At 36.7% G+C, this 24,503-nt stretch overlaps 2 protein-coding genes across 3 annotated transcripts in view; one reads left to right on the plus strand and one right to left on the minus strand.

The window, feature by feature from the left end:
- LOC136001433 (guanine nucleotide-binding protein subunit alpha-14) overlaps positions 1-10,679 on the plus strand; it is an 84,351-nt gene extending 73,672 nt beyond the window's left edge. The window contains exons 3-7 of one of the 2 annotated variants that reach the window (XM_065655751.1): positions 136-290; positions 2,262-2,390; positions 4,152-4,281; positions 5,578-5,731; positions 6,200-10,679. In XM_065655751.1, the coding sequence (XP_065511823.1) occupies positions 136-290; positions 2,262-2,390; positions 4,152-4,281; positions 5,578-5,731; positions 6,200-6,390 (759 nt within the window). In that variant the 3' untranslated portion in view covers positions 6,391-10,679. The remainder of the gene's footprint in view (positions 1-135; positions 291-2,261; positions 2,391-4,151; positions 4,282-5,577; positions 5,732-6,199) is intronic. The other variant, XM_065655752.1, reaches the window with a different exon arrangement.
- A 44-nt stretch (positions 10,680-10,723) lies between these two features.
- VPS13A (vacuolar protein sorting 13 homolog A) overlaps positions 10,724-24,503 on the minus strand; it is a 106,487-nt gene continuing 92,707 nt past the window's right edge. Inside the window, exons 69-72 of the mRNA XM_065655749.1 lie at positions 18,245-18,330; positions 17,457-17,580; positions 15,891-15,965; positions 10,724-13,572 (exon numbers count right to left, since the gene is read on the minus strand). Coding sequence (XP_065511821.1) covers positions 13,522-13,572; positions 15,891-15,965; positions 17,457-17,580; positions 18,245-18,330 — 336 coding nt within the window. The 3' untranslated portion in view covers positions 10,724-13,521. The remainder of the gene's footprint in view (positions 13,573-15,890; positions 15,966-17,456; positions 17,581-18,244; positions 18,331-24,503) is intronic.

The following is a 24,503-nucleotide window of genomic DNA, read 5'->3' on the forward strand; positions in this document are numbered from 1 at the left end:
TGCTTATTTTCTCTTAGGTTCCTTTCTGATGCTTGGTGTCATTGATCGGAAGAGTACAGGGAAGAAAGGGGAGAGCATGTACTGCATGCCAATGGCAATCTTTTCTCACAATAGCGTAATCATTTCATTGATTAGGAGAGTGCTCAGATGATCAAAGAAGTGGAAGTGGATAAAGTGACAGTGCTGGAAAGAAAACAAGCTGAAGCAATCAAGAAGCTCTGGGAAGACCCAGGAATTCAAGAATGCTATGACAGACGGAGAGAGTACCAGCTCTCGGACTCTGCTAAGTAGTAAGTACACTGTGTAATTAAAAGGACAAGCCAGACTTAATGAAGTTAATAATAGAATAATTTAGGTTAGAAAAGACCGTTAAGGTCATTGAGTCCAACTGTTAACCTAACACTACCAAGTCCACCACTAGACTATCACCCTACGCACCACACCACACATAGGTCTTTTAAACACCTCCAGGGATGGTCGCTCAACCATTTCCCTGGGCAGCCTGTTCCACTGCTTTACAGCCTTTCCAGTGAAGACATTTCTCCTAATATCCAAACTAAACCTGCCCTGGTACAACTTGAGGCCATTTCCTCAAGGAAGGAGATACATTCACTCTGATTTTATTAGTTATCCCTGCGTCTCTCTTGGCCTGTGGTACACAAAAGATTTTTAAGCTGGACTGATGAACACACTGGAACCATCATCCCTCCCAGTACTGAGGTAAACACAGCTGGTACATAACTGAGTTTCCTTTGGGGAAAATAATGAAAAACAGCTGTAAAAAAATCTATTGACAAAATGCAGTCAAGTCAGGCAGTTTAGTTATGTGAAAAGATTAGGATATAAATAAGAATGAAGATAAGCCTTTCCTCTAATTTTCAAAGAATTGTGAAAAAATGATTTTTTTTCATGAGAACAAAAAATGTACATTTCTGCTAATGCCAAGGTTGAGAAGTAACAGGGTTAAATTTCAGCAAGGAACATTTAGATGAGGCAGTTACGGTGAACTTTAACTCAGAATCGTTACACATATGTAATCTGTTGCTATGTGTTAAGCATAACCATTCTTGACAGGTGCTTGTGTGCCTTGTTCTTAAATAATCTTACACTGGAGAAGAAAGATGCCACTTACTGGTCTACTATACCCTCATTTTCAAACAAATCACCCACAATTGAAAATCATTTTTATTTTAAATTTTATTAAGGCTTCTTTTTATTCTTAATTACAATTGAAATCGCAGTAACAATTTGCTATGTTGCTTGAGAGGAGTATCATTTTCAGATTCTTATCAGAAATCTTTGAGTAAGTGATAACATTGAGTGTATCTTTTTGATTTTGGACCCCAAATGTGAGGGATGTTTGGGCAGCCAGGGCAGAATACATCATCACCCTGTCTCTTCCACCAAAGGAAAAGGAAGGGGAATTAGTGCTTAAATAAAGGAAGGCTTATGCTACAACTATATTGTACAATCTGATATACACCTCATACTTTTTGTATGCCTTGTCAGGATTTTGGATAATCTAATGTTGCCTTCTAGTGGCAGAAAGACAGATTGCAGAGAGGAATAGCAGGTATTGGTTCTTTCTGTGTTCTTCACACACTGCTCATTTATTGAGAAACAGATATGTCATCATAGAATTCAATCACAGCCATGAAAAGCACAAGAGCCTTGTGAAACTAAGGAAGGTAAAGTTAGGAATGACTGCATGGGCAGACCAGAAACTAAATGCATCATCCTATGTATTAAAAATTTGTAAGTTTGAAGTCTTTGTGTTTGCAGTACTTTCTATTAATCACTCTTCTGAATTCTGTCCAGCAACCTTTCACATTTGTGCAGTATTAGCATCATGGATGAAGTGCCAGGGGATAGAGTACTGTTGGTAAACATTATGGCTAAGATTAATATTTGTATTTGTGTTCAAATCTTAATTCTGGTGTTCATTTGGGAGTAACGGCAAAGATTATTCAAATAAAATTCATCATTTTGGATGTGGACTGAGTGTCTATAGAACACTCAGGCACTGTCTCTTTTGACTAGTAGTATTCCATTGGAAATGTGCATGCAGGTCTCAGCTAAAGTAAAGGCTTTTGTTGTTTATGCCAGCAGCAACTGAGCTAAAGCCATGCACAACTGAATTACTGTTTCACTGCTTTTGTGGGAACACTTCTGCGATTGCTGGTTAGTATTTGGTTTTGAATCTTGTGATGAATTTGTGTCAGTGCATTAATCCTGTTTCTGTTGTATATTTAATTTTTCAGCTATCTTACTGACGTTGATCGTATTGCTATGCCTTCATTTGTGCCAACTCAACAAGATATTCTTAGAGTCCGAGTGCCAACTACAGGAATTATCGAGTACCCTTTTGATTTAGAAAATATTATATTTAGGTAAGACTGCCTGTCAAATGATTCCATATACAATTATGAAAGTAGTTGCTGCAACTTTACTTCTTAGGTCTGTTAAGATTTTGTGTTTGAGTGTTTCCAGCCCTTTTAGTCTCCAAAGTTAATACAGTAACATTTCAAAATACTCCATTTGAAATTTACATTACATGAAAAAAGCTTTTCAATTCAAGCAGCCCGATTGCTGTGTGTTCTGAACTATTAGTTTAAGGTACTTGCAGTAACATGAGTGCTTATATGGGAATTAAGTTTAATTCCATTAACAGCCAACAGCTTTTGCCTCCTGACTATAACTATTTAGAAGAAAGGGCCCTAACAGACACATTAAAGCACTCAAGTGAATTTACAACTTTCAGTTGAAGTTAGGGAACGGAGTTGGAGACACTGACAGAAGGAGGATAGAAAAAAGATTGAAGGGTTGTGACAGTAGATACTTTTTTTCTTCATGCCATATAATATTAAAACAATCAAACAAAAAACATCACAAAGTTCGGTGGAGTTGAGAGAAACAGATGTACTCACAAAGTTAAAAGTCTGAAAAGCACCTTAAAACTATCTTATCTGCTACAAGACAAGGCATTGCAATAGGTGGGGTTACTGATTTTCTAAGGGAAAGGATACTTTATTATTTCAAAATTGCAGAATTCACAATAGTATAATTATAGCAGCTCTTCCACCAAACCACCCAATTCATCGTCAACAAACCACCTGCCTGCAGTTACAACATAGAACCAGAATCCTCTCTGGTAACACAAGATCAAATCAGCCCTACTTCAATTTTGTTTGTTTTTCCTGGAAAATGATATCTGCCAGGGAACATTTTGACCTGAATAAAATGCAAGGGACTGACTTAGCTGCCTGCAAAACCATGGGAATTTTATGTGGATCTAAGACATTTGTGAGCATCTTAATTATTCTGAGGAGTGAGGTATGACTACACTGCAGTTCTGGGTAGATACAGGCAAGGGGGATTTTGGAGTGTGTTTGGAGGGGGAAAAAAAAAAAAAAAGTATGTTCACATCTGCTTTTGCCAAAACTTCTACCAATACAGAAAAAAACCCCAGAATTGTATTTTGTGTTGTGCTTCAGCTGGCTTACACACTTTTACTGGACCTGGCTAGGATAAAGTTCATTTTCATCATAGTACCTGATATGGTGCTGTGTTTTAGATTTGTAACCAATACAGTACTGATACCATACCAGTGTTTCAGCTTTTGCTGAACAGTGTTTGCACAGCACCAAAGACTTCTCTTTTTCTCTGCCCCTCCAGTGATTAGGTTGGGTTGTACAAGAGGGCTTTAGGAAGGTAAGCCACCTTTTTCTATGGAACTGGTTGGATTGGTCTACCTGTAGTGGGTGGTGAGTGAGTGCTTTGCATTGCTTGTTTTGTTTTCTTTATTTCTTCTTCCACTTATTCAACTTTCTGTTTATTTCGTTTTTTAAAACTCAAGCCCCAAGTTTTCTTGCTTTTACTCTTCTTTCCTCTCCCCCGTCCACCCACAGTGTCGGGGGATAGTAAGCAAGCAGCTGTGTTATCTTAGCTGCCCACTGGGCATAACCCACAACACTAAAGAACAATGCAAACTGTAGCACTACAGCAAGTGAATCATTTAAATATTAAACAGAGCATAAAATGTTAGAATATGCTTTTCACATTTCAAGCCTATCCCAGGTAGGAGATCTGTTATAATGCCTTTGGATACTTTTGAAAATGAATAATATGTTGACTGTTTTTCTGTTTAACAGGATGGTGGATGTAGGTGGCCAAAGGTCAGAAAGAAGGAAGTGGATCCATTGTTTTGAAAGTGTTACTTCCATAATTTTCTTAGTTGCACTAAGTGAATATGATCAAGTCTTGGCAGAATGTGACAATGAGGTAAGTAGTGGGGGTATCTAAATAAGGTACAGAAAAATATATGTGCTTTTTAAGAAAGATAGCATTCACGTCTTCAGAAAAGCATTTGCAAATACTAGAATTACATTAAGAAGCTGATCAAGCAGTCTCAAAGTTGTATTAAATTAGCAGCCTGCCTGTAAAAGTGAACTCTACCTTAAAATGCAAAACGTGATTTAAAAATGTTTAAAACACTTAGACCATGTCAAATATTTGAGAATTTGAGTATCAGCAATATCTCTAAGCAAGTAACACTACCTCAGTCATCTCTATTTAGGTTTTTTTGGTTTTGCGTTTCAGGTCTCTGATGTTTCAGAATCAACCTGTGCATTAATTAGGGAAGATTAAAATAACTTAAAATTTACCTCCTCCTCCCCAAGGTTAGGAAACATGAGTTCTCCCATCTATTCTAGAGCGCCAGCAGCAGCAGCAGCCAGATGTTGGAGAGAAGGATGCAAAAAGAAAACAGTAGGCAATGAAGGAGAAGCACAGTAGTGGAACTGCATTCCTTTTGGTAGTGGTTGCTTTATAACCTGCAGTATGAGGATTCCTTCAAATGTCCTTCAAAAATGCTTAGTACCATTTGAACTCTGAAGTCCCAAAGCTTTACAAATCACTTTCTCAAGATCTGTTTGAACTGTGAAAAGCATACCCTACTTCACTTGCTGGAGTGCCACAACATCTATTGTAATTGAGATGGTAGAGTTTTCAGTTTTCTGTCATCTTTTGATGCATGAAAAGCTTTGGTTACTGTAATTTCCTTTTTCCTTTCACCATCTTGAACATTTTGTTATTCTCACTTTGGACATTAGGAAATAAATAACAAACTGACTGCTATCAGGAGTTTGTCCCCAGGAATTCCAAACAGCAATCTCTGAATGTGGCATTCATTAGATCTCTCTTGAAATGGACAGGCATTATTACTAGTATAGATGAGTACGTATACTCTGGTCTTTTAGCTATGTTACAGTACGTTAATATCAGGTATTTGACCCTGATACACCCTCATTAAATCAGACAAGAATTCAAATAATTTCTATTATTGAGGTTTACCTTGATTTTACATGCCATCATCCCATTCATAGCAGTGATCCAAAACCCAGTGAGTAAAAGGATATAGAACATGTAGAGTAATGATCAAGCAATGCATTGCAATTGCACTTAATAAAAGTAATATTTTTTAAAGAGCTTTCAAAAAAACCTTTATGATCTCTAGCTGATGTGATTTGTATATGCTACTGTCTAGAGAGTGTAACTTAATATTAATTTTTGTCGTAGAATCGAATGGAAGAAAGCAAGGCCTTATTTAAAACTATAATTACATATCCCTGGTTTCTGAATTCTTCAGTGATTTTGTTTTTAAATAAAAAAGATCTTCTAGAAGAGAAAATAATGTATTCCCATCTCATTAGTTACTTTCCAGAATACACAGGTAAGCATTTATGCCAGGCTGTCTTCACAAAGCTAAAAGTCATATTTAAACCAGATAGATTTTCCTCATTGAATCAAACAGGGAAATTGGAATTATGCAATATATTTGATATCTATGCTTTTCTACTCTATCCTTTAAAATGCAAAGTTAAGTTACTCATTTTTACTGGAACATTGTTTTTTTTATTGGAGCATTGCATACAGAATCTTAAGAGACTTCTTGCAGCCCATTACTTTGACCTGTAGAGTTTACTGTTGAAAAAAGCATAATCCACACATTTTAGAAAGCAGTGTCGTAACACCTTTAGCTCCATTAATATATGAATGAGAAAATGCCGACACTGGACTACGTCTTTAGCGTGATGTCACATTGAAGTATGAAATTAGCTTATTAACATACTGTCCACATGTTTCTTCCTTGACCCATAGCTTTTAACTGTTCAAAACCACTAATTGTGCTTTTGACTAGGACCTAAACAAGATGTCAGAGCTGCCAGAGACTTCATTTTGAAGCTGTATCAGGATCAGAATCCAGACAAGGAGAAAGTAATCTATTCCCACTTCACTTGTGCCACAGACACGGAAAATATTCGTTTCGTCTTCGCTGCTGTCAAGGACACAATCCTGCAATTAAACCTGAGGGAGTTCAACCTGGTTTAAAGAAAAAACGTGGTCGTGGCTACCAAGTGTGGTTTACTCATAGCACAGCCTGTGTTGATGAAAAAAAGGTGTTTCTTTAAATATCATTTACAGAAATGGGAGGAGGATTTATATTTACTGAAGAAGTATGGATCAAGAGAACTGTAAAGAATGAGTTTCAAAGTTTATTTTTTAAACTATACATTTAAAATATTGTGTTCATATTTCTCGTATTAGTTTTGTCTGCAAGTTATTTCTGAGAGCTGTGGGAATTAAGTAGATTTTGAAGAACATGCATAACTACATTACTATATTTTCTTAAGATTTTTTTTTAGCATTTACAATCATCGCTTATAACATTTCAAACAGTGATGCCTTAAAAATTACAAGTTACATGTTATTTTAGAGTGATAGACATTTTTATATTCTTGTTCTGAGTAATACAGTTGAAAGACTAGGGTAAACCTCTTCCACTTTTCAAAAGCATCTCTCAGTAGCCTTGATAGGCCAAACCCATTAATGTTCTAGGAGTCATTACAAAAGATTAATTACTGATGACCCTTGTGTATCACTGCCTTTCTGTTCAAGTGCCTTGCAATGCTGAGATACCTTTCACAGTTAAAGAATGACAGACACAGAGTCCATGGAATTTTCTCTTTTCTGAAGGGGAAAAACATTTCTCAAACGGCAAGGCATTTAGCAAATGTTCTCAGCATTCCCTGCCACAGGAGCCCGGGGATCATCCACAGCTGCCCACAATAAACTAAGCCACAAATTCCTCCGCATCACCACATAATTTGGGTTTTTTGCACTTTGCATTTTCCAGTCATTGAGCTTCAAGGGCAGTTTCACATAGATTAGAGAGCAGTAAAGCCTCTCCTCTAGAATATTTCCAGCCATTTTCCCGTCTTGTCCACTCCCTGCCCAACTACAAACCCCTCCACTAAAGATGCCAGCACCACCAATAGCTCAGGCAATTCTCCTTCACCATATCAAAAATGCCCAGATATTAGGGAAATATTGGAAACCTTTTTTACCCATGCAAAACTCATGGAAGTCACTGTCACTTGAGCAGCTAACCCAGCAACACTGGCAAGGAGAGTGTTTTAGTAGAACAGTCTGGTGATTTTTCAGCTCAAGTAGCGCTTCTGTGTATTCAGCCAGGTTGATAGCTCTTGTACTTCAGTCCTGTGAAAAGTACGTCCTGACCTTTCATTGCCCATAAAAAACATTTACTGATTCACATATTAAACAGCACAGTTTCAGCAGTACAGAAAAAGTAAAGTATGTCCAGATCTGGTTTTGGTTGCTAAGGAGAAAAAAGCCTGTAACATTTGATTCATTTGTTCTTTCTTTTGTGTTGGAACAAGCAGTAGAAGCCTGTTCTTACCCTACTTTAATATTTTTCTGTGAGAGAAGGACTCTGACCTATACGTCGTGCCCATACTAGTGAATGGCAGTGACCACCACTAAGGGAACAGTACAGGACACCCTGGGATGGGGTACAGGGTACAGTGCTGCTTGCTGAACAAGAAGAGGCCAAGGCGGAGTGACAGAAAGCACAAAATATAACAGCATGTCTGTGTGTGTGGCATCTGTGTCCTTGACATGTCATCACTACCCTCCCTCAGAAGTACTGACATCATGACAAGTCCTGAGACCTGCTGTCCTAAACTAACCACTGTTGCTCAAAAAGAATTTAAAAGCATTTCTTGTCATAAAATCAGTAGATATCGAAGTTTTACATTAACTTAGGAACTTCCAGTCACCTGAAAGGAAGACCACAAACACTTTTTCTAGGGCAGCAGATTTGATGGAGTAAGCATATGAAATGCCCAAACACTTCGACTGCTTGAAGCAGTTTTGAGCCCCCTGGGAACTTCTGAAAAAATGTATGTTTAAACTCTTAGTAGTTCTGTATCTCGAGTCAAGATTTGCTGAACAGCACATTGGTGCCATTGAATATGGGAGCCTGGCTTTGCAGATTGCGAGACAGTTACCATTTCACAGGACGCAACAGTACAAGAATGCTTTTCTTTCACACTTCAAAACCAACATTTGAAAACATTCATGAGGACAGTTACCAAGACAAACATCTGCACACAGTTCTCAATCTGCTTGGTGCAGCAAGGAATGAAAACTCACAAAGATAAAAAATGCTGAGAGACATCCAGCAAAAAGATAATTCAGTCTTTCTCCCTTTTTGCCTACTAGTGCCCCACCACATCACACATGTTGCAACAGTCACATTTGTTTCAGCCTTTAATGTATTGATCTGGAGTTGATGATGAGTTAATAAAAATTAATGGCATGGACATTCTTTTACGTCCTGTAGTAGGAGACTTAAAAGCCAATTTACTCCTGCCTTGAAGTATTACAAGAATATTTAGAATTCCTGCTGCAGATTTGCTTTGAAAACAATCAAAACCTCTTCATAAAAATCCTGTGTCTGCTGTGAGTGGAATTTTAGACCCTTAGATCCCACTTGCACTCACAAAATCAAAAACTGTGACTAAGATCATGGTTGCATTTCTCAGGTCAAATAACAAAGCTCAGGCTCCTAGGTGATACATATATGCACTTAGCTGTACTGGCCAGAAAATTCCAAATTAATCCACCAGTAAGAATAACAACAGGCAAATCTTGACTAGTAGAATTAAAGGCAGGAAAAAATATGTCAGCTGTCTTCTAATTTGTTCAGTTTTACAGAGAAAAGCATAAGGCATTCAAGAATCACATAACCAAACTATGACAATTTGCATTTCAAGAGAAGATTATGATAAACACCAATGTTTTCTGTATGAAAATGTGAAATGCTTTGTAAAATTTTGATCTGCATAATGAAACAAGTATTGTGACACAGATGAAAAATAAACCTTAAGTCAGAAGCACTTTGCACCATATCTGAGACAATTACAAATACACAGTGCACATTACCAGTATTTTTCACCAACAGTTCCCACATTTAATAACCCTGTTCTTTTGAAATACATGGTCTCAATTTCTCAAAAAAAAATTTGGAAAAATAACCTCCAAACCTTCCACAGTATTGAATCAATTTCCATAGTAATCTGCACACAATAGCGAGGACAGATTGCTTTGCCCTGTCTGGTTTTAGCAAGACATTTAAGGATAGAACGTGAGATCCTCCCTTGGCAGAAGTTGCAGATAAATTGATCCACATCCAGGAAACAAACAAACCACCCCCCACCAAAACACAACAACTCACTGTTAAGAACTTTAGACACCTATATCCTTTGTTCCTGGGAGGTGTTTCATTGGTATTGGTTGCCTCTTTAGTTTTTGCTACACCTTTAGTAAAGGCTAGTAACTGCAGATGGAGAGGGATCAACTGGGAGAGCTTAATGCTGGAAAAAGGAACTATGGAATTGTATGATCTGCTGAAGAAACACTGCGTGCTGTTGCCTGGTACAATACTTACATGATTACAAGCAATGCAGTCTTCAGGTAGTGAAAGGCTCAAGAAGGGGCAAAAAAAAAATCTTCTGAATAGCTTTGTGGAATATTCTTATTCTTGAAGTTAATACAGTATCAGGAAATATATACAAATCAAATATATAAAAACCTGTTTAAACATCATATGCATATGGAGATATTTACAAACAAGCCACAAGACTGAGCAATCCTATTAAGGTATGTGATGTATTTACAGCAACTGTTTTACATCAGCAGAATAATTAAGAAACTTAGGCTTTGTAGTTCAAGAATATGCTGTAGGTATTAAATTTTGGTTACCATTACATAGCAATATTAATCTTTTGTTCGCCAGTGTGTGGTATTTCTTATTTGCAGATAGATGGCTAAAAATAACTCATAGGGAACAAAATACCTCAGTGGTTTGTTTGGTATGTGAGTGTATTTTCTGAAGTGCTAAAGATAATAAACAGCTAATGGCATACATACAGATTTTGGAGGGCGGGGCGGGGGGAAAGAGCATTTCATAAGAACCTGGTTACCTGGCAACATCATCTATGTTTTTTCAATGCAGCAATTAAAAAAATACTTTAAAGGGAGCTTATACATGTAACTCCAGTTATTAGAAACTTGTTTTTATAATAAACCAAAGGTAAAGACTAAGGTCTGTATTCTGCTTTCAGTGAGATGCCTGCAACAGAAGCCTGACATTGCATCCTCAGAAATGGGATTGGACTTACTTTGTCAATTTCTGCCTACAAAATTCTGAGTAACAGTATTACCTGTTAATTAAAGCCATATATAAAGAGAACAAATAATAATCAAATTCCAGTCAAATGAAGTTCAGTTTCACTTTATTCAAGGTGAAGAAGAGGCTGGGGGGCAGGGAGGAGCATGGAAACCAAAAGTGTCCTGCCATGCGAAGCCACGTAGCTGAACAAAAAGAGGTGCAACCAGACTTAAAAATGTTTTAGCAGTGCAGCTGGCATGTTTGATTCTATGTTTGGTTTGTCATTGATTTCTTAGTGGTAATTCTGACCCTTAACAAACTACTACTGAGAACCCAAATGACATTTCTTAAGGGTATTAAGTTTAGGTAACAGTCATCGAGAAGAGAAACTATTCTCCAATATTTTATATTCTCCAGTATATATATTCTCTAGGCCATAGTATAATTCCAAACACCACAGTGGGCAGACCGAAATGCCTACATTTTAATTTTTATTGAGATCCCCTTGTCTAATTGGATATACATTTTTAATAAAAATTAATATATCTATTCTGCCTTCTTTTTGAACAAAAATACACATATTGCAATAAGGAATGAGGCACAACAGAGTGGACATCTTGAAAAACTTGCAGTAATCCAGAAAACTACACAATGGCGTAAGCCTTAACACCTTTCTCCTTATCCCAGGTTGATTCATAGTTAGAGAGAACTGGTGTCTGCCAAGAAATGGCAAAATTCATTCATGATCATATGGAAAAAAGGAAAAAGATACAATTTGCTGAGTAGAAAAAGGGAACAATAGAAAATCATGTTGTCATTACAACTAGGGACAAGGAGAGAGGTGAGTGAGAGGTCCCAAGTCAACTTTTGAACACTTCCAGTGTTTTAATTCTTGTGTTAAAGCTTTTAGTTAGCACAGAAGAACAAAATATTTTATACCCTATAGGAAAAATCCAATTTTATGGAAATTGTTATATTTTCCAAAACATGAGCTTAACCAAAGACACGCACATTTAAAATAAATCCTTCAACATTAATAGTTAAATTGCTCAAATATTACTGAAGAACCAGCTGAGATTTGAGAATCAGGTATTTGTTGGCAAAATAAATGTATGAAAGTTAAGAATTGGTGATAACATTAATTGAAATAGAGATTCTGTGAAGAGAAAATATTTAGAATAAGGTAAATTGAAAAGCTACACAAATGGGAATGTACAAAGTACTTGCAAGAGGTACTAGAAGTGAAAGTTGCAGCAGATATTTAGTAAATACTGGGGACAGAGAGGAGGAGACAACACAGTAATCAACAATCAAGATCATGATGAAACAATTGAACTATCATGCTTATGATGAAAAGTGATAGATGAAAAACAAATTACAGATACAGAATGGTACTCAGTGCACCTAACAACACTACTTATCTAAGGCAAAGTATTGTATTAGTTTGGCATGGTTATAACCTGAGTTAATACTCTTGGTATGTGCTTGGTGTACAAACAAGTGGAATAACAAGTCATTGTCATAGGTTGGAATTCTCTTATAATCTTTTGATTTGATTTACAATTTATGGGGAAAATTACAATATTACATGTATTTTGTAACTTGCTAAGTGGTTACTCAACACCAGAGGCAAGACTTGGAGTAAATTAAAAAACTGCAGTTTTAGGTTAGCATGCTACTAATTTTAGATTTTACAATAATATGACAATTTGGATATCTTAAGCACCACCAACAATGTCAGAATTAACTCCTGTAGCTATAAATGTTCCAAACAATTGTTTGGAAAAAATATTTTGGCAGCAGGTACTTACTGTATGTACCAGATATGTTGAAGACTTTGATATAGGAGTTTATGGAAACCTTCATGCAACATTGTACTGTTTCCTGTATTTTTTATATCAACTGCAGTAAACAGCCATTCAACAATACTAGGACTACTGTGTCTGAGAAATAAGTAGAACTGCACACATTCAAGATCTCGCTATTAAAGTTCTGCAGTCTGGGTATAAAACAAAAAAGTTTCATTGGGTAAGAAAAGTTGATAAAAGCAACTGTGAAATATTTATTATTTGATATAAATCTGACTTTATTAGTCACTTGCTTAGCACACAATACTGTGTAATCCAAGGCATTTATTTTTGGTATGCAACAGCACACTTATAACCCCATAAACTCCTTGAGCTGCAAGACTGTTAATAACATTTATTTAAAATAATAGGCTTTGATTAATATATTTAGTGCAGAGATATATTAATTCTCCCCATTATACATTTGTGTAAACGGTTATATTTTCTGTGAATATTGATAGAGGTGCTGCAACATTTCCTTGAGTAGACTATCAAAACGTTTACACTAAAAGTGGTACTGTATTGTAAATTCCTCCTGATCTGGTCCATTCATTTACAAAAAGAAGGTAATGTTGTTAGTTAAGCAGCCACTCCTGTTATCATCTAAATTAGACTTCCCTGGTCAGTAGTCTCCTTCTTAGAATTTCAGTTGTAAAACTAGTGAATATCAAGTTAACATTTCCTTTGACAAAAAAATTTGGATTTCAACACAGCATCAAGTCATATGAAAACTAAGACAGAAACTAAGTATTGATTTTCAGAATCAAAAAAAACCTGAAAGATTTGCTCTGTATAGTATCATAAGTTATTCCAGAGTTCAATTTCAATATCAAATGTAACAGTAAATTCATTTTATAGTAATTTATAAAAATGAAATCTGGAATTCTTATATTAAAAACAAACAAGCAAAAAAACAAGCCAAATCTCGGCAGAATTTTTTCATCACTATTATTTTTAACTTAACGTCATCTATTTCTGTGACATAGCCATAAGCTGTTGTGACCATAATAAACAATTTCGTAAGTCTTCCTTTCCTCCTGTTTTTGCTTTTGTTGCTGATACTCAAATCGTTTCACTTGTTAAAGAAGAATTAAAAGGTAGCTGTTTAGTGTTCTTCGTATCTTGGTGCTTCTCCATTCATTATACTTTTGGCTGATTCTCCCTCACTTCTTCCAGTTTAGAAAGGATCCACTGTGTGAAGGAAAATGAGAAAAATGTTTGCTTGGTAAAAACCATACAAAGCAGCTGAAAATCAGATTGTGTTGGCCAGACACCTCACTACAAGCTTTCTTCCTAACTGAGTTTTAATGCAGTGCTCAAAATTCTACTGTAGATAAATGTCTGATTTTCTCACATGAAAATGGAGGCATAAGTACCAACATCTGACATTGAATACCACAGCTAATTAAACTGGCTAGCTTGATATTTCAGTTTCCTGGTCTATATTTCAGTGAACAATATTAAAAAATATATATATACACACACCATCATTTCACCCACATCATTATTAATGCTCTGCATTAGTCTACAACTCTAGACAAATCACAGATGACAATAGAGAAGCAAGGATAACAAAAGACAGAGGACAAGAATAGGTTGCAGCAATGCAATAACACAACTATTTAGAAATAAGCTTTCTTTATCTGTATTTGGGTTCTTTTCAGGAATTTCAAATTCATATGTTTACTGAACATGGAAGGGACATTACTTTCACAAGACAAAAAAAAAAAAAAGGAAAATAGGAGCAGTGACATGGAAATAATAGGGTAGGAGATTAAGTTACACAAAGGGATTGCCATGAGAAAGCTGCATAACACTTTCAAGGAAGATGAGTGGATTATTACAAATCAGATTCTATTACCAGATCAGGTTCTATGTTATAGATCTTTAGGATCCCCTGCTCCTCATCACAAGCTCACTCCCCAAGGAAAACCAGAGCTTGTGTTCAGCAGGATGCTGAAGGTTGGAAAGAAGAATTGGCTGTTCAGGAAATTACCATTCACATCAGATATGGTACTTTTCTCACACGAAACAACCTTGTAGTGTCCACTAGACTGACAAGGGGAAAAAATGTTCACAAAGCAGTACCACTGAAATAACCTCATATCCTTTTTACTACAAAGGGTGTAAGTTTTGCTCTTGCTACAACACTTCTCTCGATGTGGGCTGTCTATATATACAAGTGTCACATTTGCAGAAGTGAGCTGTAGGCTAAACCACCCAGAAGCTACTCTCAAAGACCTACTTTCTGTAGGATAGCCCCTAAAGTCCCTGATGCCAATTTGTGAATGAATCTGTTAAGTATTCTTTTTCACAGATAAAGCCACATTCCTTACCAAGCCTGTCTAAAAGGGACCTTTCCCCTCATATCTGTGTTCCTGTTGGTTTTGTGAGGTTCATGGACTTTTCTAGGAAAACACACAAACCAACATTTTTGTGAAAAGTACACACAACTCTTTCAGTTTTCCTTGCTTAAGAATTAAGGCATACATAATAAGATGCACTAATTTGATTTTTGATTTTGTTCATCATTTCGCTGGAGCATAGATGGGATTCCCTTCCCCTACAGACTACTGGACCTCATCGCCACCTCTGCCCCACCATAGCCAAAAAGAAAACAAAAGAGGAGCTCAGTACCTCCAAAGAATACAGACAAGTCAAATTCAGCATGGGGTCCAAACACCTTAACATTATTTGTAATGCTTTTTGAGGTAAGAGTCAAAAGGTATTAGCTGTGGGTAGAAACTGCCCTCATGAATACATAAGCAACTTAAACTGATGAGGACATGCAAAAGCAACTTAACCTGATGAGAGGATGCAACTTTCGCAGACTATTTCAAAGAGTAATCCCAGTGTGCCATACCCCATTGGTGTGGATATATACCAGACTAATTTATAGTTTGTGAAAATAATGAGCTACATTAATAAAAACAAGGCAGAACTTTCACAATCCAGCTACCTGATAGTGCTAGTAGCAGACCTGAACCACTCCAGTTCTCTGTTGCAGTGAAAACCAGTCATGTCAAAACTATGAGATCACATAGAATATGCGTATAATAATAGTAGTAATACATCAAATAAATTATTTGTGTTTTAATAGGGATTTTCTTCTTTCTTCAAAACTGTATTTTATGGAACAGAGGAATGACACCCCATCCCCGCCCTGCATAAAACTAGGAGTAATTTACAAATATTGGTTTTTTTCTATTAAAACATACTATTTTAATTCACATTCTTGATTGCTTAGTTTTTGTTAGCAGTACTGTTAAATCAGCTGTTTGACAGACAGTTGTAATTCTGAAGATTTATATAAGGAAAAGTTTGGTGTTGGAATTGAATATTTTTGAAAGTCAATATCCAATAGATCATTGCCATTTTCCATCTGTGGAATGGCTGTGTGGAAGTACTGAATTTTAAATATACATAGTAGTTTCAGGTTAAGAATATTTCTGGTTTACATTTTAAGCCAAATTTAGCACAGTATAATTATAATAGTGTTTTAACTTTACCTTAGCATCCTCTGGACTTCTAAAATTAATAATTTTTCCAAATTCTTTCGCATGGAACACAGACTTAACTCGTTCCTAAAAAAACACAGTAATTCAAAACCAAAGTTAGTTTCTTCAAACTTTATGACTAAGAAGTTATTTACCATTAAGGCAGCTATATGGTTCACATGGCAATGTGTACCCATTACATTAATCTGAGAATGTTCACATCGCATGCACGCACCTGGAGAAACTTCATTTTCTGAATGAAAGCACAGTGGAGTGGGGCACACTCCAGGAATAACAGGCTTCCCTTTTTACCACGGAGTCCCTGGAGACTGGACTATAAAAGTGTTTAGGAAAGGAAGGCAGATAATGGAATAGGTGGGGTAACAAACTTCAGTACTCCCTAAGGTTGTAATTTTTCATTCTTCAAGTCATTACTTGGGTGGACATTCCACCAATGCTAACTTGCAATTAGTGGTCCTATGTAGTGAAAACAGCAACTTAGGCTTCAGAAACAAAACATAAGCAGTGCTTTGCAAAATACAGTTTTCAACCATAGATTTCAATAAAGACCATACAGCAGACATATGAGTGGAGTCTGAAATGACTGCTGTTTAGGGGTAAAGATGGATTTGCTATTCAGCATTGTCTGAAATGGCAGAAATTCTAAGAATTATTTCATCCCGTAAAAGTTCACTTGCGGTCAGAAATCCAGTTTGGAGGATTCCAAACCAATATGGCTCTGCCTTTCATACTCTCTGCAATAGAAACAAATAATCTGCGTGAAAAACTGAATGACTTTGTACACCGTCAAGACTGTCCTGACAAGCAAGATGTGTAATTGCATACATGAAGCTTGTTAAAAACAGAAACAAAACAAAATACTGGCAGGTAAATTAACGGTTTGAAATTAAATTCAGTTACTGCCTCAACATGCATTTGAGAATGACTTTTTTTTAAGGAACTTTGACTGAGTATAATTACAGAGGCATCAGCCATCATCTGTCTCCTTATGGCCTTTGCCAGTTTACCAGGCAAAGAAAGTTTGGGGATTTCTTAAAGGAAAAATTGCAACTGAGAGCAACATTCTTCAACTTGCATTGAGAGGGAGATGGACAAGCATAGCTTATTACAGCTGCTATGAAGATACTGACAACTTTTTATACCTTTGAAGAATTTGATTACTAGTAAATGGAAAAACAATCATTGAAGCATAGCACATGCAAATGTATTGCTCTGATATATTTGAATCTTTAGTAATGCAACAAGGTTGATTTCCGCATATTGGCATATTTCCACAGCACCAGAGTGCATAATAAAAATATTCTGCGACTTTCTGAGTGCTATTGTTATATCAACATATTCCACACGATGAATACACCATGAGCTGGTGCATACCAAGAAAAACTTCCCAGGGTTCAAAGAATAATTTGACCTGCAAACACCAAGTCACTCCCTTCTCTGAGTGCATCCCAACTAGAAGAGAGATCAAGAATTCAAACAAGAGCGATCAGGAACTGAAAGATCAATTTTATAAACAGTAACACAAAAAGATAACAAAAGAAGATGAGGTTAACATACCTTGGCTTCAATGCGTAATCTTCTGCCATCAACAATGAATGGTTCTTTGGTAAATTCATCATAAGTGTATTGCCATTCACATGTCAGCTGTCCGAATGTCCCTTTTGTTACAAATAGCACACCACTAGACACCAGAAAATAAAATTAATAATTTAAAAATTAATGTAAAAAATACTTAAAAGTTACCAAGCTACTCTAGGTCTAGTTAAGTCATTAATTGTTCCAAACTATTTCTCACTTAATGATACATAACAACCATACAGCATACTTTCCAAAAGAGTGAATTTCAAACCTTCCTCGAACTTATTTTAAATAGTGCAGTTCATAGCAAAACCATAACACTACTTTCAGATGTACTTCTACAAAAAGCTGTATAGACTTTTTGCTGGAGAAGATACTCCACTGTTACACATTATGACTCTTGTCCTGTCTTACCCTTTTTTCCTTCCTTATGCTAACATATCAATAAATCTCACAGTTCCATTGACTTCAACCTAACCAGATTTATCACAAATCTTTCTCAGCTAAAGAAATAATAAACCAAACATTCCTTTTCTCTCCTTAAATAAAGAACTTACTATGGCACTTGAAATAACACAGTCTCGTGCTGAACAACGCCGCTGTTGAGCAAGGTTATTAGCAGCACACTAAGCACACCTTCCCCATTATTTTATCAACATACATAATGACGGACATGTCAAAGCACAGTCATTAATCAACAGTTATCAAGGCATGCCCATTTGGATTATAGTTCTAAGTACTTAATATTCAGATTCAAAACTGTTTACCTTTTCGTTACCATTAACAGATCTGTACTGTTTACCATGGCATGTGCAATGTATCGAAGTTTTGCAAATCTTCCATTTTCAATTTTCTAAAAGAGATAAAAGTTTTATAGCTTTGAATATGCTAGTATAAATTAATGTACTATTTTTCTGATTAAAATGCATTTAACCCCCAAAAGTATAAATTATAACAAAGCCTTTTGTTTAAAAGTACATGCTATGTGCTACTTTCATGAAGTCAGAATATGACTAACAGATCTGTGACAGCTAATGTTTAAAATTATGTAGAATTATTCAGTTGTTGTTAATGCAGCTGTGCAAATATAAATCAATCATAATCAAAACTGGCAAGGAAAAATGTAATTTCTCAAAACATTTCGAGACTCAGTCTTCTAGATACTTTCAGTACATGCTGAAGTTCTGCTGACTAATAGAATTCTGAGACAACACAACAAATAAGGATTAATTACCTAATTTACGACACATCACCTCCAAAACATTGGAGTAAGCAATTCTGGGAATAAATCTATACTCAACTGTATACAAGAACCCACTACCACGTAGAGAGTGGGAATTAATAATGCACTGGAAGTAATGCTTAGCATTTCTCCATATTCTTTTGTTTTCCTCTCAACTTAATCTTTTCCTACAATTGCTGTGAATATTGTAGCAGAATATTCTTTAATAGGTGATAAATTCAAAACATTGATGGCAGCAGATGAATCCATTTTAAAATAGAGGCTCTGTAACTTTAACATGAATTGGAAATCATTGGATTTCTAAGCAATGAGTGATTAGTCATCGAATTAAGATTGCTGCATCTTAGTTGGGAATAGCAACGTGGGCGCTAGCATATTTCCCATCTGCTACAAATTGGAAGCAAAACCAGATTAGTATAAACCAGTATGATTCAATAAACTCTTAACTACAAACATATTCCTTCTGATATGGATGCCAATATTTAAAAACATCTTGGTTAGTTTTCAATGAAGTGAAAATAGCAAAACCATTTAATGAGTATTCATCACCACTGTAAAATGATAAAGACATTTCATTAAGCATACCCTACAAATTCAAATTTGGCTGCATGTATAACTCCACTTTCCCAAACAGACATTTTAAAATGATACCTTTCCTCAAATATGCTGATTCTTAGTGAGTAAACTGCAAGAACATTTGAGTACCAGGTTCCCAAGAGAGCTTTCCAGAAAGCTCTCAGAACATTCAGATTATTTCTCACTCCACAGCTCTGTTGGGCTACAAAATCACAGCTATTGATCACGTGCCTACTTACATAAGTCACTGCTTGAATAATACTTCTGCAAGAGCTAGTGTCAGGAGCAGGGTGAATAGAGCATGAAGAATGGCATAAGAAATGAGGAATCAAGGGTTTGGATTTTTTTTTTTAAATTTTGGAAACCCCTTCTTCAGGTTTTGCCCAGGGGTTGCCATGCCCCTGATTAAAGTCTTCCCTGCTTCTCATATGAAGCAGGAGCTTGGACCTAAATAACTAAATAACCAAAAAATCCTCTCTTGAGGCAGCCTCTACAACTTTCTGGGACACAACATGTTGAATGGTTAGAAGACAAGAAGGTTGTATGAGAAGACAGCATGGACAGGATATCTGACCCAGACAACAGGCTACAGGTCCAGTTCTATGTCCTGATGGATTTTCAGTGCTAGTGGCCCAGTAAGAAAAACGGGGAAAGGGAGGAGAAGGCTGACAAGAACTTACAGAGAGAATGTGTGTGGAAAAAGCAAGGGTGGTTCAGTAAAGGTAACAAATACACATTGGTGCATATAATCTGCAAGAGTCTGTGACAATGACAGCAATTTCTCTTATTGACCAAACATATTATATTGCAAAGTATGACCAGCATCTCTCTTCTATTAGAAGCAATTATGAGGGATGAGCATTTAGCAATTTAGCCTTATTAGGATGGAAAGGATCTCTAGTTTTTCTCCTGCATCAAAGAAGGCAACTTTCTTATGCTTTGCATAGCACTGAGATGAGGCGGGAGTGAGACTTCAGAGGGCAGGGTTACCTCTGTCTTTTCATTAGCTTCCTAGGTTATTTTCAACAAGTCATGTCACCCCATTGCAACTTACTCAGTTTACTGATAATGACTTGAGATCTGTGAAAATTATTATGGAAGTACAGTACTCAACTATCACACAGATTCCTAACTATCACACAGAATCCTAAACAAAACCTATCTAAATGTCCACTAAATTCTGCAGAGTATTTCACTCTACTAAGATTCAAAACCAAGTGATTTGCTCAACACAAAAACATTGTTAGTATGTTGTAAGTGCTGAGCTAACTACTCTTCATAGTCAGCTATGAGTCAAAGATCATAAACTCAAGTTATCTGTGTTCTATAGTTTTGCAGGCAACATATGTTAATTAGGAAATAAAACACAGGAAAATGCTACACATTCCATTTGCAAAGGTAACACTTGTATCTATGCTAATGCTGAGCAGCTACTACTAAATTTTCCGCCTTTAGATTTTTCTACTCTTCATTTATAGTCTCTACCCCTTTTAGCATTAGACTTGCACCTATTCATGAGGAAATACATTACAAAAACTACCAGTTTACTGCTGATAATTCTTATGGCAAGATCACTACTGCCCTCTGCCCACCCAAGTGCCTTATACAACTCTAAACATAAAAGGATATATAATTGATCCCTCAACACAGATGCATAAATATGTTTTTGAAATTTTACAGTACCTAGCTATTAACTGTTTGGAGAAAGACAAACTTAGACGACTCTTTGGTGATGAAAAACTATGGAAGTTAATATTGATCGATCATTGTTTGTTCAATACTAGTTTCACTGCTGTAATAAAACCAATACACATTTTTAAAACACAACTTCTGAATTTCGAATTTTAAAAGGTTTAATAACCTGATTACTTTAGTATATGTTACGGTTCGTTGACTAGACACGGAAATTGAATTAATCTATTGAAAAAAAGACATGCCAGCAGCTGTAAAATGTGAAGTAATCCATGCACAAACCCCCTCCTTTGCAAATTATCCTTACCTGTAGTACAAATGCTTAGATGTCACTGCAATAATCTAACAGGAGATGGGATCATTTGTGGAGAGATAGATACACAAATATGCTGAGTGTCTGAAAAGTGGCATCTCTGCATTTGGAAAGATTCCTAATCACACTACATGTTCCTAATTTATTGAGGAGCAAGCACAGAGGACTTTGACAAAGATAGAAATGAAACAGAGCAGAATTGCAGAATCATTTTGGTTGGAAGAGACTCTCAGGATCAATGAGTCCAACCATAACCTAACTCTGGCACTAAACCAACTCATTAAGAGTCTCATCTATACGTCTTTTAAACACCTCCAGGGATGGTGACTCCACCACTCCCCTGGGCAGCCTGTTCCAATGCCTGACAACCCCTTCTGTGAAGAAATTTTTCGTAATATCCAATCTAAACCTCCCCTGGCACAACTTGAGGCCGTTTCCTCTTGTCCTATCACTTGCTACTTGGGGGAAGAGACCAACCCCCTCCACGCTACACCCTCCTTTCAGGTAGCTGTAGACAGCGATCGGGTCTCCCCTCAGCCTCCTTTTCTCCAGGCTGAACAGCCCCAGTTCCCTCAGCTGCTCCTCATCAGACTTGTGCTCCAGGCCCCTCACCAGCTTTGTTGCCCTTCTCTGAACTCCCTCCAGCACTTCAATGCCTTTCTTGTAGTGAGGGGCCCAAAACTGAACACAGGATTCAAGGTGGGGCCTCACCAGTGCCAAATATGGGGGGGACGATCCCTTCCCTGGTCCTGCTGGCCACACTATTCCTGATACAAGCCAGGATGCTGTTGGCCAGAGTGTAGGTAGTGGAGACAAAATTTAAAATCTATGATCCTTCTGGTTGTAGTTCTCAAAAATACTAGTAGTATGGCCAATGCAAAAGTCAGAATGTTTTATAGCCTTCTTGAACTCAACTGAAATGGTCTGTAAAAAATACTGTAAAGACCATTACTACTTTAAAAATTATTATAAGTCTGCTATTCTTCTCTCTTGATGTTCTGTTTAACTTGAAGTTTTCAACTGGATTTTAGATTACCAGTGTATTTCCTTATGAAGTGATTACTGTCCATATCTGTGAGTTCTGAAGGTAACTGCTGTTGCTAGAAGCTCCAACACTGAATCTATCTTTGAACTGCAATGGTAAGCTTATTTCTTCAAAAGCTGCAGAACTGCTGCTTTAAGCACGCTAACCTGGTATAATTACATATCAAATCTTCCCCACAGAAACACTTAATAATTCTAAGCAGTAGCTTGGTCACTTGTTAGATCTAGCTTGAATGTGTGTGAAAAAGAGGACAGAAATGTTAAAAAAAAAAAGTGTAAACCATTCCTTTTTCTGCCATGCAAAATTATCTTTTCATCCTTTATGAATAAGAACTAACGTTAATCCCTTACTGCCCACTCCCTCATTCCAGTTATCCTAATGTACCATGTCATTCTAGAAAAAGCAGAGTTAGCTCCTGAATTCAAGATTCCATTCAGCCATGCTGAACTGCAACTCTGCAATCAACATGGTTTTGTTCAAAGCAACAGAAATTTGTGGTCAAGATTAACATTTTGATCTGAGGCCACATTATGTAGGACAGTAAAACTTAGGAGAGCAGCCTTCTTTCAGAACACAAAGTTTCTACTTCACAACAGAAATATAATTTTTCTGTGCTGACTGGCAGAATTATCCTGGTCGATTTTTGATCTGAGTACTAAGAGAATTCATTTGATGAGCTGAATGGAGAAACCATATTTATCTACACTTTCATTATGATGACCACATCTAGGTGTTCTTTGTGTTACCTGCCAATACAACTGAAGTTTTTTGATTTGTAGCATCTGCAGTGACTACTGTATGAGCAAGGCAAACAGAAAAATATTTCAATGTTCTTTTCTGTATTATCTGTCAGCAAATGAGCTTGTGTATGCTTTGCCTCAGGCATTTTCAGTTTTTACTTGCTTTTCCACCATACATAAGCATGCATGCTTCAATCAGAAACAAGCTGAAATGAAACACAAGCTTCCATGTTCTTCTGAAATGATTGTGTTACATAGTCTCAGCCAGCTTCCCATAAATGTATCCAAGTCTTCTATTTGGGGACGGGCAATGGCTATGTAATAATATCGTAATGTTGCACGTTTAAGTGATAAGGATCGTGCTCTTTCCATTAACCTTGGCACAACAGGTTTTCCAAAGGAGAATGGATAATGACAGCTGTGACTCAATGAAGGGATCGGCAACTAGACAGCACGCGTGAATGGATGCCTGCTAAGAGTCAGGACAATGTCAAACAAAAATGAAGTTACTTTGAACTTTGGAAAGAATTCCTCCCTATAATTGTATGAAGTGAGACCTCAGTTTTAGAGTACTTCACAATATGGATGTTTATGTTTTGATCTGAACCCAAGCCCAAGGCAGGTGAGGGAATGGAACAACTTTTCCCACTCCTCAGATGTTTTTCCAGGCAGACTGAAGTTTGAGTACTAAGAAAAGGGCCCGTTCAACACATTCCAACATTCTGTCACCTGATCTGAAGCTTATGTCATGACTAAAAAAGGACCACTGAACTGAAGGCTGAACACCTCCAATACAGTAGGATAACTGAAGTGAAGCATGGCTTTGAAGGACTGTCTTCTCTACAAGCTTACAACCACTGCAGCATAGTTGGGCAGCAGCCTTACACGACACTGTAAAAGAGCTCTCACAAACTCCTAAGACTATAAAGGCAAATAAAAAAATTAAAAGTTTTGGAATTAATTTTGGTTTTGGGTAGGCACTGAGTTGTGACACAGTGAACTCTACTGATTTCATGGTGCGGATATTAATGACTTATCCTCATAAGCATGAGACTAGCCTTTCTTTCAGGTTCACTCCCTGACAGGGCAAGGGCCAGTTTCTGGCATGTCTGTATCTTCTGTAAATGGCTAACAACAACAAAGGCATAAATAGTCTAATAAGTCATCCCAGAAACTGCCCATAGTATCCCTCTTCACTGACTTAAGCCTACAGATGCTCTTGAGAAAACAAAAAAGGCAAAAGAACCGTGATCAAAAGGGAAGTAGTGGATATCAAAGAGTACAGCCAATTGTTCACCTCACCAAGGAGGAAGCATATAAATTGAAGTTACCATTAGACAAGTCATCAAGAAAGTAAAACTAAAAACTTGGGAAAATACGAATCATCAACTTGTTCTGTAGCTGACAGCAGAAAACT

This window comes from Caloenas nicobarica, chromosome Z (assembly GCF_036013445.1).
Source record: "Caloenas nicobarica isolate bCalNic1 chromosome Z, bCalNic1.hap1, whole genome shotgun sequence".
Lineage (NCBI taxonomy): Eukaryota > Metazoa > Chordata > Aves > Columbiformes > Columbidae > Caloenas > Caloenas nicobarica.